The sequence below is a fragment of the Hippichthys cyanospilos genome, chromosome 19 (genome assembly GCF_059441005.1).
Source record: "Hippichthys cyanospilos isolate Australia breed blue-spotted pipefish chromosome 19, RoL_Hcya_1.0, whole genome shotgun sequence".
NCBI lineage: Eukaryota > Metazoa > Chordata > Actinopteri > Syngnathiformes > Syngnathidae > Hippichthys > Hippichthys cyanospilos.
Genome location: NC_142387.1, coordinates 1577740 through 1594669, shown reverse-complemented (window position 1 = coordinate 1594669; position 16930 = coordinate 1577740). Strand labels below are relative to the sequence as shown.

General features: G+C 43.6%; 1 protein-coding gene across 1 annotated transcript in view; it reads left to right on the top strand.

Annotated features, from left to right (window-relative positions):
- Positions 1-16930, top strand: part of tlcd4a (TLC domain containing 4a) — a 33226-nt gene that overhangs the window by 5022 nt on the left and 11274 nt on the right. Inside the window, exons 2-5 of the mRNA XM_088402102.1 lie at positions 5537-5706; positions 11258-11347; positions 12555-12613; positions 12716-12810. Of these exons, the coding sequence (XP_088258228.1) occupies positions 5552-5706; positions 11258-11347; positions 12555-12613; positions 12716-12810 (399 nt within the window). The 5' untranslated portion in view covers positions 5537-5551. The remainder of the gene's footprint in view (positions 1-5536; positions 5707-11257; positions 11348-12554; positions 12614-12715; positions 12811-16930) is intronic.

Sequence of the window (16930 nt, the reverse complement as noted above, 5' to 3'; positions counted from 1 at the left end):
TCATGATGATGGGTGTCAGTGCCACCGGACGATAGTCGTTGAAGCAGGATGGGGAGAATTTCTTTGGCACAGGTATGATGGTGGCAGCTTTGAAGCCTGATGGCACAATGGCTTGCCTCAGGGAGGTGTTGAAGATGTCTGTAAAAACATCTTTCAGCTCCTCTGCACAGTCTTTCAGCACCCTGCCAGGGATGTTGTCTGGACCCGCTGCTTTCCGGGTGTTGACGGTGGAGAGTGTCCTCCTCATGCTGGTAGCAGACATGCAAAGAGGCTGGTCGTGCGAAGGTGGTGTTGTTTTCTGTGGTCGGGTGGTGTTCTGTTCCTCAAAGCGTGCAAAGAAACTGTTTAGGTTGTTGAGCAGAGTGATGTTGCTCTCGCAGCTTTGTGGTGCAGGTTTGTAGTCTGTGATAGCCTGAATGCCCTGCCATAGGCTGTGTGCATTCTTGCTGTCCTTGAAGTGAGAAGTTATCTTGTTTGTGTATTCTTGTTTGGCTTTCCTGATGCCACGGGACAGGTTGGCTCTCGCTTTTCTCAGGGCTGATTTCTCCCCAGCTTTAAAGGCCTTGTCTCTGGCCCTCAACAGCCTGTGGACGTCTCCTGTTAGCCATGGCTTCTGGTTGGCCCGTGTGGTGATCCTCCTGATGTGGGTTACGTCGTCCATGCATTTGGTGATGTAGGAGGTCACTGTGTCTGTGTACTACTCAATATCTGTGATGCCGTTGTAGGTGGCTGCTTCTTCAAAAATGTCCCAGTCTGTTGACTCAAAGCAGGCATGTAGGGCTGAGGTCGCCTCCTGTGGCCACACCCTTACTTCTTTCATTGCAGGTTTGATGACTTTCATTCTTGGTCTGTATGAAGGCATTAGCATAATAGTGAGGTGGTCAGAGGCACCAATGTGGGGGAGGGGGGTGGCTTTGTAGGCTCCTTTGTGCTGAGTGTAAACACAGTCCAAAATGTTATGTCCTTTTGTTGCAAAGTGGATTTGTTGATGAAACATCAGGAGAACAATTTTGAGATCAGCATGGTTGAAATCCCCAGCGAGGATGATGAAGTAAGAAGAAAGGTTCTGACTTGCTATAATTGACTCAAGCGGTAACATGTATAAAGAAAACAGCATAGGGCCGAGAATAGAACCTTGTGGGACCCCGCATAAGTGAGCAGCACTGGAGGAGCAGAAGTCACCAATCCTACCAGAGAAGGTTCTATCAGACAGATATGATCTAACCACTCAAGTACTGAGCCGCAAAAGCCAACTTAATGGTTGAGGCGAGATAGGAGGACTGTGTGGTCCACCGTGGCAAAGGCAGCAGAGAGATCTAGTAGTACGAAGACAACAGGACACTTGGCATCAACAGACAGAGCAATATCATTATGCACTTTTAGCAGGGCGGGCTCAGTACTGTGACGGGATTTAAACCCTGACTGAAATGTTTAAAAAATAGAGTTGTCTTCTAGAAAGGATCTTAACTGAACAAAGACAACCTTCTCTAACACCTAAGAGGGAAAAGGTAAATGTGAGACAGGTCTAAAATTTGCTAAAACCGAGGGGTCCAAATTATGCCTTTTTAAAAGGGGCTTGACCACAGCATGATTTCAGTCTCAAGATGACTCTAGCAATGCTACAAATTATGTCTCAGTCCTAAACGTTACTGAAGAGATTAGTGTAAATTGATACCTTTACTTATGGGTGTCTCTTGTTACAAAAAATTCAGGTTACGAAATGCCACCAGAAAATATTGTCTCTTGTTGCAAAGGAAAATTTAAGAAAAGAAAGGAGAACATAGTTTGTCTATATTAATGAAACATGAAACACCAATACTCGCTTGAACAAGAATGAAATATAATACATCACATCCCACAATGTCTTCCCTCCACTGCTGAAGCTGGTAATTCTGATATGTACACATTTGTCATAGTTTCTCTATGCATTTCTTATAGTTTCTCTATGCATTTTCATGATTTATTAACACGCCGGCTTTCCATAAACGAGAGAAACGAGTTCTATGCACTGATAGTTAATGTAGCCTTGCACTTTTCATCTTCACACATTTCATCCACACTTTCTACTAACAATTCATACTGTAGAACCAACAAACAGAAAATTGACATTAGCTATGGCTGACATTGTAGGTATTCACGTAAAAACACATGCATGCCACTTTGTGCTGCTGTAAACAAACAGTGAACACTTTCTCTTGAATCGCTTGTTAACGAGCCTGCTGTCCTGTCTTATTGCATGCTAGCTAGAGGGCTGAACCACATAACACTGAAAGTACTTAAAGCAAACTTACATGCTCGAAATGATTTAAACATAAATATTATTGGGCCATAGGGGTCGGATGCACTGTAAGCTGGGCAGTGGCCAACGGCGAGGAACATGGCGCTCCAATCCACTGATGCAGATGCTCGCTCTTAGGACATGTAATGTCACCTCTCTGGCAGGGAAGGAGCCTAAGCTTGTTTGTGAGGCTTAGAAGTTCCGACTAGATATCGTCAAACTCGCCTCCACACACATCTTGGTCTCTGATACTTGTCCTCTCAAGAAGGGTTGGACTCTCTTCCACTCTGGAGTTACCCGCGGTGAGAGGTGGTATGGGCATACTGATTGCCCCCCGGCTCAGCGCCTGTATGTAGGGGTTTACCCCAGTGGATGAAAGGGTACCCGCCCTCCGCCTTCTGGTGGGGGGATGGGTCCTGACTGGTTTGCGCTTATGCACCAAAGAACAGTTTAGAGTACCCACCCTTTTTGGAGTCCTCAGAGGGTGAGCTGGAGAGCGCTCCCTCCAGGGACTTCCTCGTCCTACTGGGGGAATTCAACGCTCACGTGGGCAATGACAGTGAGACCTGGAGGGGCTTGATTGGGAGGAACGGTCCCTCTGATTGAACCCAAGTGGTGCTTCGTTAATGGACTTCTGTGCTCGTTGCTGATTGTCCTTAATGAACACTATGTTCAAACATCGGGGTGCCCATATGTGCACTTGGGACCAGGACAACCTCGGCCGCAGTTCAATGATTGACTTTGTGGTTGTTTCATCGGATTTGCGGCCGTATGTTTTGGACTCTCTTCCACTCTGGAGTTGTCTGCGGTGAGAGGCGCAGAGCATATGTGGGCATTCTTATTGCCCCCCTCAGCTCAGCACCTGTACATTGGGGTTTACCCAAGTGGACGAGAGGGTAGCCTCCCTCCGCCTTCGGGTGAGGGGGCTCGGGTCCCGACTGTTGTTTGTGCCTATGCACCAAACAGCAATTCAGAGTACCCACCCTTTTTTGGAATTCTTGGATGGTGTGCTGGAGCGCGCTTCCTCCGGGGACTCTCTCGTTCTGGGGTACTTCAATGTTCACGTGGCAAATGACAGTGAGACCTGGAAGGGTGTGATTAGGATGAACCTGAGTGGTGCTTTGTTATTGGACTTCTGTGCTTGTCACGGATTGTCCATAAGGAACACCATGTTCAAACGTAGGGGTGTCCATATGTGCACTTGGCACCAGGACACCCTAGGCCACAATTCGATGATCGACTTTGTGGTTGTATCATCGATTTTACGGCCGCATGTTTTCGACACTCAGGTGAAGAGAGCGGCGGAACTGTCAACTGATCACCAGCTGTTGGTGTGTTTGCTCTGATGGTGGGGGAGGATGCCGGCCGGACCTGGCATCCCAAATGTATCGTGAGGGTCTGCTGGGAAAGTCTGGCAGATTCCCCTGTCAGAAGGAGTTTCAACTCTCACCTCTGGCAGAATTTCATGTCCCAGGGGAGGCAGGGGCCCATGTTCTGCGCCTCCATTGTCAAGGCGGCTGATTGGAGTTATGGCGTTAAAGTGGTCGTTGCCTGTCGTGGCGGCAATCCCCGAACCCGCTGGTGGACGCCAGCGGTAAGGGATGCAATCAAGCTGCCGGTGGACGCCAGCGGTAAGGGATGCCATCAAGCTGCTGGTGGACGCCAGCGGTAAGGGATGCCGTCAAGCTGAGGAAGGAGTTCTATCAGGCCTTTTTGGCCTATGGGACTCCAGAAGCAGCTGACAGGTACTGGCTGGCCAAGCAGAGTTTGGCTTCGGCAGTCCCTAAGGCAAAAACCCAAGTGTGGAAGGAATTAGATGAGGCTCTGGAAAACAACTTCCGGACGGCTTCTTGTATCTTGTTCACAAGTGGGTGTAGGATGGAGCAGGAGATCAACAGGCAGATCGGTGCAGTGTCTGGCCTTGAATTACATTGAACGCTCGCTCTGGTGCAGCTTGATGCAATTCAAAAAGCACACACATTGCTCCACATCTGCAAGCATATTGTTTGCAGTCTCAATCCCTGACTTAAACTTGCCAGAGAAATGAAATAGTATATTTGACTGCAATCTGTGATTCAGATTCAAGTTCCTTTGAATGAATGCTGACCTGCACTCAAATAGCCATTGATTTAGTCTTTTTTTTTCTCCCCACATTTAATAAGGCCCCAAACTTGCTATGACTGGGTTTGAAGGGCCAGTATTTTTCCCCACATGGAGACTAAATAGCTAGAGACAAAAAAACTTGGCAAACAAGACATTTTTTGTATCGCAGTTCTGTAAATCATGTCAGGGCACACAGTGGGAGTGTATTCATATTAATGTTAACATCTAACAAACCACATAAGCCTTTACTTCAAGACACATCATGTTTTCTGGAAATTATTTTTTAATATTTAAAACTAAATGCAGCTGAACAGTGGGTCCAATTTGATATTTCACAACCCAACAGACCATGTGTGACAACATGACAGTCTGTGTTTGCTTGCTGTTTAGTGCACACATTATCCCCCAGAATCACCCACTATGGTGACTGGTGATTCTGTCACTTATTCTGTCGCTTATCAGTGCTCTCGTTTGCCTGCGTCCCAGGTGGATAATTTTTGTTGGGGATGCATACTTTCAAATCAAAGTCCCTAGGACCCAAATATTGATCATCGTCCATCTATTTTATTCAACAGAATCTGATGACTTACAAACATTTTTGGCAAACATGTTTGTTTTGATTTCGTGGGGAAAAAAAGAATGTCAATCCAAAAAAAACAACACAGTTTTGTTTAAATAAATACTGCTGACGCTGTGAGCCCAGTGATGTCAAAGGTAAAGCAAGAAATTAGAGCGGTGAATGAATTCCTAGCTAGCTATGATATTTATTTTTACTCAAAGTAAAACGTGGACTTTTGTACCAAAATGGACTGTTATATCAGTGGTTCCGATTATGAAAAAGATCATGACGGATGCTACATGTTCATTCTTTTTTAATACATTTTATTGTGACTTTTGTTAATATCTGTTTTTGTTTTTGTTCGGTTTTTGCTCACATCTTGCAGATGCAGCTTGAGCCTTAGACTTACTTTTTCCTTTTTAATGCGCAATTTTTGGGCCTCCAAACCTTTCTTTAAGGACCCATAGTTTTTTTAGTATTGCAAGTCCCAGGGACCCAACAGTTTGCAGAGGTAAAATAAGCATCGCTTACAAATGTACTGTATGTAACTACCTATTAAAAATGACCAGGAAACATTTTTCTTCTGCCATCTACAGTGGAGTCAAGTGGCCATGGACCCATTCAGCCAGCTAACACTCGCCATCTCAGTGACCAGCTTCTTCACGTTCCAGTGGCTCTTCCACAAAGTTAGCCCCTGGGTGTCAACACGCATCAGCCCAGGCTTCCTCGGAATCAGCGATAAGCAGAAGGTGGAATGGAACTCGAGGTTAGTGGATCATGACACTTAAGTCAAGTTTCACCTGCTAGTTAATAGTTGAGTGGACTCAACGATTCTGATTTGAGTGTGTATGCTGAAGATGTGCTTACATCCTCTTGTCGGAAAGGTATTATAGTTCTGTTTTTTTCAATACATTTCTCAAATAATTAAAATTTGTATAAATTGCTAAACATCTGAGTTTCCCTGCCAAAACATTTTTATTTTTCAAAATTATTCAAAATGCACCACATCCACCAAACACTACAAACACAGGAATAAAGTAAATGGAAAAAAAAAAAAGAAAAATACTAACCGCAAACAAAAAAAAAAATGCAGACACATTAAACAAACTCCACAAACATTCATCCATCCATTTTCTTTCGCCACTTATCCTCACAAGGGTCGTTGGCATGCTGGTGCCTATCCCAGCTGTCTACAGGCAGTAGGCAGGGGATACCTCGGACTGGTTACCAGGCCAATCACAGAGCACTCTGGGATGAACAACCATTTATTCACCCAATCACACCTAAGATCAATTTAGTGTTTCCAATACACCAGCCATGAATGTTTTTGGAGTGTGGGAGGAAGCCGGAGTACCTGGAAGGATCCATGCAAGCTCAGGGAAAACATGCAAACTCCACACAGGAAGGCCGAAGTCAGCTGGATTTGAACTTGGGTCCCAGAACTGTGAGGCGGACGTGCTAACCACTCTTCCACTGAGCATTCACAACAGTTATTGTCACTTGCTGTGAGTGATTTCAGAAAATTGGTTGATCATTGCTTAGTGTGCCACATCGATTTGTGTGTCCTTGGTAGGGAAAAAAAATCAAGATTTGCCTGGAAAAAAAGGCTCAAACATGTTACACACATTATGGAAACTTGTTCAACCATTTTGCATGTCAAGACTTAAAACTGGACTCTAATCCCAAAATGTTGTGGGGTGTGAGACAATTCAACAGAAAGTCATCGTTATTCATTTTGGTCAACTTGATGTAAGCAATTGATTGTATATGAAACAGAAGAGTCCATCCATCCATCCATCTTCCACAGCTGTGTTCAGGGGTAGGGTCGCGAGGGCAGCAGCATGAGCAAGAAAGCCCAGACTTCACTCTCCTCGGCCGCTTCGTCTAGCTCCTCTGGAAGGATCCCCAGGTGCTCCCAGGCCAGCCGAGAGACATAGTCCCGCCAGCGTGTCTTGGGTCGTCCCCTGGGCCTCCTCCCCGTGGGACATGCCCAAAACACCTCACCAAAGAGACGGCCCGGGGGCATCCTAACCTGATGCCCAAACCACCTCAACTGGCTCCTCTCAACACAGAGGAGCAGCGGCTCAATGCTGAGGACTTCTCGGATAATCGAGCTTCTCACCTTTTCTCTAAGGGAGAGCCTGGACACCATGCAGAGGAAACTCAATACGGCCGCTTGTATCCAGGATCTTGCTCTTTTCAGCCACATAGGTGAGTGCAGACAGGTGCAGAGTCCGCATTACAGCTGACGCTGCACCGATCCGCCTATCGAGCTCCCATTCCATCCTACCCTCACTCGTGAACAAGACCTCGATATACTTGACCTCCTCCACTTGGGGCAGCCCTTCATCCCCGACCTGGAGAGGACATTCCACCCTTTTCCGACTGAGGACCATGGTCTCAGATTTGGAGGTGCTGATCTTCATCCCAGCCGCTTCACACTCTGCTGCGAACCGCTCCAGTGAGAGTTGGAGGTCACAACCTGAAGAAGCCAACAGCACCACGTCATCCGTAAAAAGCAGAGATGCAATGCTGAGGCTCCCAAACCAGACCCCATCAACGCTTCGGCTCCGCCTAGAAATTTTGTCCATGAAAGTAATGAACATAATCAGTGACAAAGGGCAGCCTTGGTGGAGTCCAACCCTCACCGGAAATGAATTCGACTTACTACCGGAAATGCGGACCAAACTTTGACATTGGTCGTAAAGGACCAAACAGCCCGTATCAGGGTGTCTGGTACCCCATACTCCCGAAGCACCCCCCATAGAGAATCCAGAGGGACACGGTCGAACGCCTTCTCCAAGTCCAGAAAGCACATGTAGACTGGTTGGGCCAACTCCCGTGCATCCTTGAGGATTCTGCCGAGGGTGTAGCGCTGGTCCACTGTTCCATGGCCGGGAGGAAAACTCCACTGCTCCTCCTGAATCTGAGTTACAATTTCCTGAAGGACTTTCCAGCATCCCTGAATAGACCACACAAGGGAGGCTGAGAAGTCTGATCCCTCTATAGTTGGAACAAGTCTTCTGGATCCCTTTCTTAAAAAGGGGGACCACCACCTCAGTCTGCCAATCCAGGGGCACTGTCCCTGATGTCCATGCGACGTTGCAGAGGCATGTCAGCCAGGACAGCCAGCACACCACCAGGTCGTCATGAGTTAACAGCTTCGCCCCCTAATCACCCGAGTGGCCAAAACACGCAGCCGCAAATCCAATGATACAACCACAAAGTCGATCATCGAATTGTGGCCTCGGGTGTCCTCGTGCCAAGTGCACATATGGACACCCCTATGGTTAAACATGGCGTTGTTATGGACAAGCCATGACGAGCACAGAAGTCCAATGACAAAACACCACTCAGGTTCAGATCTGGGGGAGGGGGCGTTCCTCCCAATCACGCCCTTCCTAGTCTCACTGTCATTCCTTTCGTGAGCATTGAAGTCCTCCAACAGAACAAGGGAGTCCCCCAGAGGGAGTGCTCTCCAGCAGACCCTCCACAGAGTCCAAAAAGGGTGGGTACTCAGAACTGCTGTTTGGTGCATGGGCACAAACAATAGTCAGGACCAGTCCCCCCACCTGAAGGCGAAGGGAGGATAGCCTCTCGTCCACTGGGGTAAACCCCAATGTACAGGCACTGAGCATAAACGTATGTTGTACTTTTTGTCCACTTTTTTTTTTTTTTTTTATCGCGCGAGGAGAGGGGAGGGGAGTGGATAGAGCTTGTTGTGCACTTTACAGTGGATCCGGAAGGAAGAGCATTGCTGAGAACTTTCCCTTTTCTGGGATGTGACAGAGCCAATATTCTCACCTTTATTCTTTGCGGCAATACTCGCCTGCAAAAAAATAAAACTTTCAATGTCGCAATCGAGTGGCCGAGACCGTGCTAAATATTGTGCTGACAATGCTGCGCTATCGTTAGCTTAGCACAGTAACTACGGTTCAACAGCTGTTAAGTGAAGCAAACGCACATACCAGTTGTCCCAAGTTCTCGCTTCCGCCTTTCGACAAGCCAGGTGAGGGCTCTTGCTTGGCTCTGTTTTGTATTGAAAGCTCAGCTGGCCGTGTTGGATCGCTCCGGGTGACCACAAAGCGGCCGCCATGTTTCATTCCTGCCCCCTGCGTGGGCCATTGAATGTTCCCGAAGTTGATTGGCTGTGGCGACTCGAAACGCGGAAAAAGTACATAATAAAATTACTTCACGCAAAAGGCGACATTTCGCTTTTAGTGACCGTGTGCGGCCATTTGCGTCGCTCCATTCGCTTCCATCGCGTCGCCCGACGTGCCTTCGCGCCCAGTCACGCGAACTCCATTAAACTAAATCATCTCCAAAACAGTATTTCGGGTGCAGCCCACGCGGCCCGGTAGCAGTTGATCCACGGACCGGTACCGGGTGTTGGGGACCACTGCTCTAGAGGTCTGATACCAGAGCCCAAACTGTGTGTGGAGGCGAGTCAGACTATATCTAGTCATAACTTCTCGGCCTCGCACACCAGCTCAGGCTACTTCCCTGCCAGAGAGGTGAGAATCCATGTCCCAAAAGCTAGCTTTTGTAGCCGGGGATTGGTGCACCAAGGTCCTCCTCGCCTTTGGCCACCGCCCAGCTCACTTCGCACCCGACCCCTATGGCCCCTCTCACAGGTGGTGAGCCCATGGGAAGCGGGGACCCATGTCATCCTTTCGGGCTGAGCCTGGCCGGGCTCCAAGGTACAGGCCAAGCCACCAGGCACTCATCAAGCCCCACATGTAGGCCTGGCTCCAGAGGGGGGCCCCGGTGATCCATTTAATGTACTCATCATAAAGGCGTCTATGAGCCTACCAGGGGCATAAAGCCCCCGACAACTTAGTTCCAAGGATCACTGGAACACACAGGCTCATGGAGGGGAAACAGAAGAGTATTGTACATAATTTGCTTTTCAACTTCTTTGAAAAGCATTTGCAACTTGTTCAACAAAAATGACAAACTGTCTTTTCTGTGAACAAGCGAACATTGAACAAATAGTTTTTAAGAAATTGAAATCTAGTCTGAGAAATGTATAAAAGCCATAGAGAAAAGCTAATAATGTCACGTTGGGGCATTACGATGTGCAGGACCTGGGAGAGGTGAACCAATAAAGTGTAGGAGCGCAGGGCGGACGACTCAAAAGTAAATTGTTTAATAGGGAAGAATAAGGCAGGAACAACAATGGCAAAAAATGGACAAAGTAGCAAAAGAACAAGAAGCAAAAATAAACTTCCGGGGAACAGCGACTGGGAGACGGGAGTACGAGGCTCGAGGAGGAATTTCTAAGAGGAATGGTGCAGCACGGCACGTTCAAACACAAGGACCCGACAACTGGCTCGACGGGACAGGAACTTTAAATAGACGCAAAAAATAATCAAGACAACGCGAAACACCTGGAGGAAGACAAGAGGCGGGGGAAGCGGGTTAACTAATGAGACACAGAGAGGAAAGGCAGACGTGTGGGAAACCTAAACATGAACTAAGGAGATAAACCAAAACCACACGACCCGAGGAAAACAACAAATCCAACCAAAACGTGACAAATAACTATTGCAGTTCACACATTATCTGATAACATTCCAAGTTGTTGTCCTCCTGCTCTAACTTTCTGCGCTAGATTTGTTTTCAAGTTGATAAATGTATTTTGTACTTTAAATCCTCCAATTCGTCAGTGCTGCCATGGTCATCAGATGGAAAGATAATGCCTGAAAAACTAAATTTTCATTTAACAGCCAACTCAATTATCTCATGATTACTTTACGAAATTTATCGAGCCAGACGGCATTCATCTCCTCCCCGCTGACATTATGTGCCAACTTATTACGGGAACGTCTTTAGGTCTTGGAGCGCTTTGAAAACATCATTGAAAAGATTGGTTGGAATGGATACAAGAGAATTTCACTCTCACCAGTTTGCATGACTCACTGACTGTCATTGTCACTAGTACTACCTATCACTTTATTACTCATGATGGCACTTATGAAATGAAATGGTCACATAATTTATGAGAGGCAAAAAAAAAGTAATGATTAGTGTTGAATGTGTCTAGGTTACAGAGTGGGCAGGTTCTGACTTAGCACTCAACGCGGATGTCACAGTGTTTGGGGAGTGGGGCACCGCAGCCTGACCCTGTTTCTGGCTTTAATCTCTCACTCAAATTGCCCTGGATCTGTGTGACTTCCTTGAAACAATATATATTGATATATATGGCTAAAACACTTGAAACCCACAGAGCACTTAGCATCAGAAATAATGTCAAGTTACAGTGACATATTTACATGTCAATCTGATTTATGTTTGGGTTCTATTCGTATTTTCAGAACAGTGTCGACCCTCCACGCACTCATAGTGGGAATTTTCTGTCTTTACATCTTGTTTTTTGATGAGGCTGTCAACAAAGACCCAGTCTGGTAAGCGAAATATTATTTCCTTTCTGTATCTTTTCTTGTTTTAAAATCTTTAGTTCACATACATTTAGTTTAATCCACAAAAGTTGCATTTTTCATACTGACTAAAAATGGATGGATGGATGAAATAATATATAATATAATAAATATAATTGTATTATTTCAAGAGCTGTTCGATAATAGGGTTCTCACTAGTGCCAAATGACTGACGTCACAAGTACTTTTGATGCATAAAAGGTCTTTTAAATCAATGACAACTCATTTTAAAGAAAGCACTATACTGTATATTCATATACAGCACTTTCTCTTAAAGATGTATGAAAATGTTTATTTTTTATTTTCATATGTTCAATAAAATATGTATTTTATGTTTTGTGTAAAGATATTGCGATGATAAATCGACAACTAACCGATCATCAATTATATCGATTATTTTGGATAAATGATGAATCGTTTCAATATCGTTTATTTATTTATTTATTTAATTTGTTAGTTCTCCAAATGCTCTAAGGTTCAGCTTCTCAACAGTCAATGCTATCCAATTTCTTATCTCAGAGTGACTAGTGTTGTGTTGAATCAAAATAAAGCATTTGCCTTTCCTTTGGAAAACACTATTTTTTTTCTGACATGTAATTGACCAAAACAGTAACTTTTTGAATAAAGGCATAAAAATTAAAACATTTTTTAAGGACCCGATTCATTGATTAATCAACAAAAGTAATTGACAAGCATCAAAACAGTTGTCACAAGCAGCAAACCAGTAAATAATAAACAATGAAATACAAATATGCAGTGGCCCGAAAAAAAGCTCCAATCAAAATATGTGGTTGTACTCTTCCTTTTCAAGACTTCATTTGAGTGTCATTATAAGCCAAGGACTGTGCAGTACAAGTATCAGCTTGTGTGGCAGCTGGACTGGGAAGAACAATTTGATAATCACACAAAAACAACATGTGTTCGAGCTAAGATGATTGTACCGTAGATAAGTAGATCAGTCAGTACGCGTTGACTAGATAGAGACAACAGTTCCTGCCCTCACTATGTAGATTTGTTAAAAACATTTAGATTTCATGATACAGATGTTCTGTTAATTCCCATTTGACTTTCTGCAAGCACTCAATAATAATAAGGACACTCAATAATAAAAAGGATCTTAAAATGTTCAAATCCAACATTAATCTATAATGTGCATTATGTGCTTTTCCCATAGGGGAGATCCTACTTTAGTAAAGACCAATGTTGCTATCACAACTGGCTACCTCATATCTGGTAAGTGAATACTCACCGGTAATGCGTCACTTTTTATCTGCTGTTTCATTTTTACATTTTCCCTTTTGAAGTCCCTCCCCATTGTGTCCTTCTGTTTTTCAGATCTGCTGCTGATATTTTACTATTGGAAGGCAATAGGAGAGAAGTTTTTTGTAGTTCACCATCTGGCAGCATTGTATGCTTACTACTATGTACTGGTGAGTGCCCTATTGTCAAATAGCAGAACTTGCAGGCAAGATGGGAAATAAATGATCAAGGGTCAACAGCAGTAGTCCTGGCTGTCTAATCATTTTCTTAGTAAACTGACAGATAGATGTTCTTGTTACATTGTTATGGATTGGGACAAAGTATGTACAGATTTGGGATTAGGGATACATCGGTCACTCAAGGAGAAACCTATGGATAATTATGTTTTGTGGACTGCTGGAGCATATCCCATTTGGTTTTGAACAAAAGACAAACCAAATTACACAAGTTATCAGTTTTCAATCATAGAGTGACCATGAGGATGAAGTATTTACTGATAAATAGCTCCCATTCTGTATTAAAGTTGCAAGTGAACAACAATTCCACCAATGACCTAAAAGGTGCAATTAAAAAGTTGTTCATAGAAATTGTCCCATAAACTTTGTACATTCACTCCTGATTTTTTTATATACTGTATTTTCCGCACTATAGAGTGCACCTAAAAGCCTTCAATATTTTAAAAAGCTGACAGTGTGCCTGACAGTGCGCCAAATATATCGATCATATCAAATGATATACCTGTATATAACTGTACTATTATCATAACGTGTTGGATACAAGTCTGTGTGCGCTGGTTGGAGAAGTCTCACAAGCCATGAAGATTAGTAACTTTTTTTTAATTTAGTGGGTTGAACTTCATGAACATGAACAATCAAACAAAAAATAAAACCTAAATAAGCATTAGCCATTACTAAACAAACAATGCGCCACAAATAATTCTTGCGAAGTGATGTGCATCAATGCTAACATTAGCTATTGCAGTGCCGAAGAAGCATGGTTGTAATCTTTTCATGTACTATGTAGATCGTTGGCAAGAGTATGGTGCATATAAAAGGTGTTCGAAGCTAGACGTGTCAACAGCATGTGGCAACAACGATGTCCAAAACACACTTATAGTAATTGCTTTTGAAGGAGTCCTAAATGAGAGAGTCATCTGAATGAGCATGGCCTACATGAGTGCACCTCCAAAATAAACCTGACAATGGATGCTGACTGCATAAACTAACGTGTTTGCAAAATCAACAACGCTATACCTTGCGCAAAATAGCACTGTTTTTAAATCAACAAAACAATATATTTTAAGTTTTTTTTGTTGCAATTTGATTAAATTATTTGAGTTTAATATTTAATCATAATTATATTCTTTCTAAACATCTAAACAGTATTTTAATGTAATCAAGAGGTATTTCTCACAATTCTTAAGAAAGTACTAAAATAAAACAACTGTTTATTTTTTTGGGTGGTTGTGAGAACGCGTATATTGTACAGCTGATTGTTTTTAATACATCTTTAGTGGATCTCCATTTAGTGGATGCATAACCTAGCAAAATCTACAGTAGTGGTTGCATATTGCAACCCCAGCCACTACTGTAGTTTCTATTCTGTGTACGCCTTATAATTCGGTGCGCCTTATACAGTGCTGTATATGTTTTTTTTTCACATTAACACTTACGAGACTAATGCGCAGCCCTGACAGCCAGTCTAATGCCGCTTTCAGATGGAGTGCGATGGAGGCGCAAAAGCAGACAGTTTTGTATTTTAGGCAACAGAGTTCGCGCGATGGCGCGACAGGGCGCGATGGCGCGTCGGGCTAGGCGAAGGACTCATATGGAGCAACAAAAGTCGCCGTGCGATGCCACGCGAAGCTGCGCGGCGCGTAATTTCGCCTCTCGCGTGAAGTTGAAAAAATTTAACTTTTGTCGCGTCGCAACAGCCAATCAACTTCGGGAACGTTCAACGTCTCACACAGCGAGCAGGAATGAATCATGGCGGCCGGTTTGCGGTCATCCGGAGCTATCCAACATGGACAGCTGAGCTTTCAATACAAAAACGTAGCCAAGCAAGAGCACGCACCTGGCAGCGTTTGCTTCCTTTTTTAACAGCTGTTGAACTGTAGTTACTGTGCCAAGATAACGATAGTGCAGCATTGACAGCTCAGTATTTAGCAAGGTATCGGCCACTTGATTGCGACGTTGAAACTTTTTTTTTTTTTTGTCAGACGACTTTTGCCACAAAGCGATGGACACGCACTGTAAAAAAGAATAACGCTACTGTAGGAGAAAACATTGGCTCTGCTACGTCCCAGAAAAGTGAAAGTTCTCAGCAATGCTGTTCTTTCCGGATCCACTGTAGATCCACTGTAAAGTGCACAACAAGTTCACTCCACTCCCACCCCCTCGCGCGATGAAAAAGTGGACAAAAAGTACAACAGCGACAGAAAGTCCTGAGGGTAGCAATGTGAATTTTCGCGTTCGGTTTGCACGAAGCATTAGGAGGAGGAAGTGGCTTCGCAGTTCCGTTGGCAATCATGCACCCAGATTTTTTTTGTAATAAATTGGAATTTCATGTGTAAACTACGATTCTTATCATGTTTACTACAGCCGTCACTTTAATTCGACTTCCGTGCGGTGCTTACATTACCACTTTGTGTGCCCCAAGCATGGCAGCACCAGTTATCAGAGAACACACACGCTGGCAGGATGAGGAAAGCAGCTTCACCATGCCGTTGGAAATCTCTTACCTAGATTTCATTTGTAATAAATTGGAATTTCAAGTGTAAACTGTGATATTTAATCTTTTTTTTTTTACAGTGATCCCTTTAATTTGACTTTCTGGCGCTGTCAATAAGCTAATATGGCCACAGGTGAGACTACAACAAAATGGAAGGAGAGGGATGACAGCAGTTACTGTATAAGGTTTAATGATATAAGATTGAATTAAATGTATGTACTGTAGTAACGTTTGTCTGAAATATGTATAGTATGAAGACTTTATACATTTATAAAAAAAAATTTAAAAATCATAATTTTTTTTCCAAAAAATTATGTCGTATTGGTAGTGGGGGGGGGTGCAGTCCCGATTAACCGCGAAAAGTGAGGGATCACTGTATAGCAGTTCAACGTTATCAATTTCAAAAACTTTAAATACAGTACATTGTACTCATCAGAAATGATGATGCAGGCGCAGTAGATCTTCTTTCTTCATTTTAGTTTTTTTGTGTTAAATAACTGTAACAATCCAACATGCTTCTCTTAAATTGCCCCTAAAAATGGAACTGGATAGTGTTGTTTGTTTAACTAGTGTTATAAAGTCTTTTTTTTTTTCTTTTAATTGCTCCTTGAAAATAAATTATTTGAATGTTTTTACATTATCCTCTCCTGTAAATCTATCTTTGGTATGCATTTTAGGCTCTACCAATCACAGGGACAGGAAAAATGCGGTCTTCACTCAGGCCTTTAGCATGCGTTGTTTGGCGAGTTTGAAACAAATATAAAAACGGTATTCAAGTGCATTTAAACTTTCAATATATTTTATGTATACTCTGGAAATAAATTAAATGGAGGTAAAAAAAAATCTGAGGTGCCAAATTGCAAAAATGCATTGCGTCCACGTAGTATAAAGTTGTAATAGCAATATTCACCACTAGTTGAACAAATGCCCTACTTTATAGTACAGTACAAAGTCCATCCATCCATTCATTCATTAGCTCGGAAGGAATAATATACAGTATAAGGTTCATCAGGAAAAATGGCATCCAATTGAATTTTGATTACACTGGCTTTATTAAAGCAAGCTTACTGTACAAGAGCTTACAGGAAGTTTCTGTCAGAGACGCCATGGCGGCAGCCATATTTGCTCCTGGGGTCCGAGCCGTGATGTAGTGTCATTAATTGGCCAATCTGGATGCGTTTAGCTGTAGCAGGCAGCACCAACTTCCACTGAATTTCAGTCCAAGAACGGTATAAACGCACAATGCAAAGCATATTGGGGCCCCAATAATCACAGACAAAACAAGCACTATTGCCACTTGCCATGCTAAGATATCTTATGTAGCACCTAAAGCACCAGAATACCAGCTTGAGTAGGAAACAAGGGGAGGCCGCTGGCAGTCAGCAATCCATTCAACTTCACACAAGTCTGGCTGGAACCGTGTTAAAGTGGAGAATATCCAGCTTTGATCACATACTTGTTGATCAAACCAGTGCTGTTTGTGAATGACATGTGCAGGTAAACCAGACTTTAAAATTAAACATTTTAGTCGATTTTCTTTGATTTTATCCACTGTAAGTC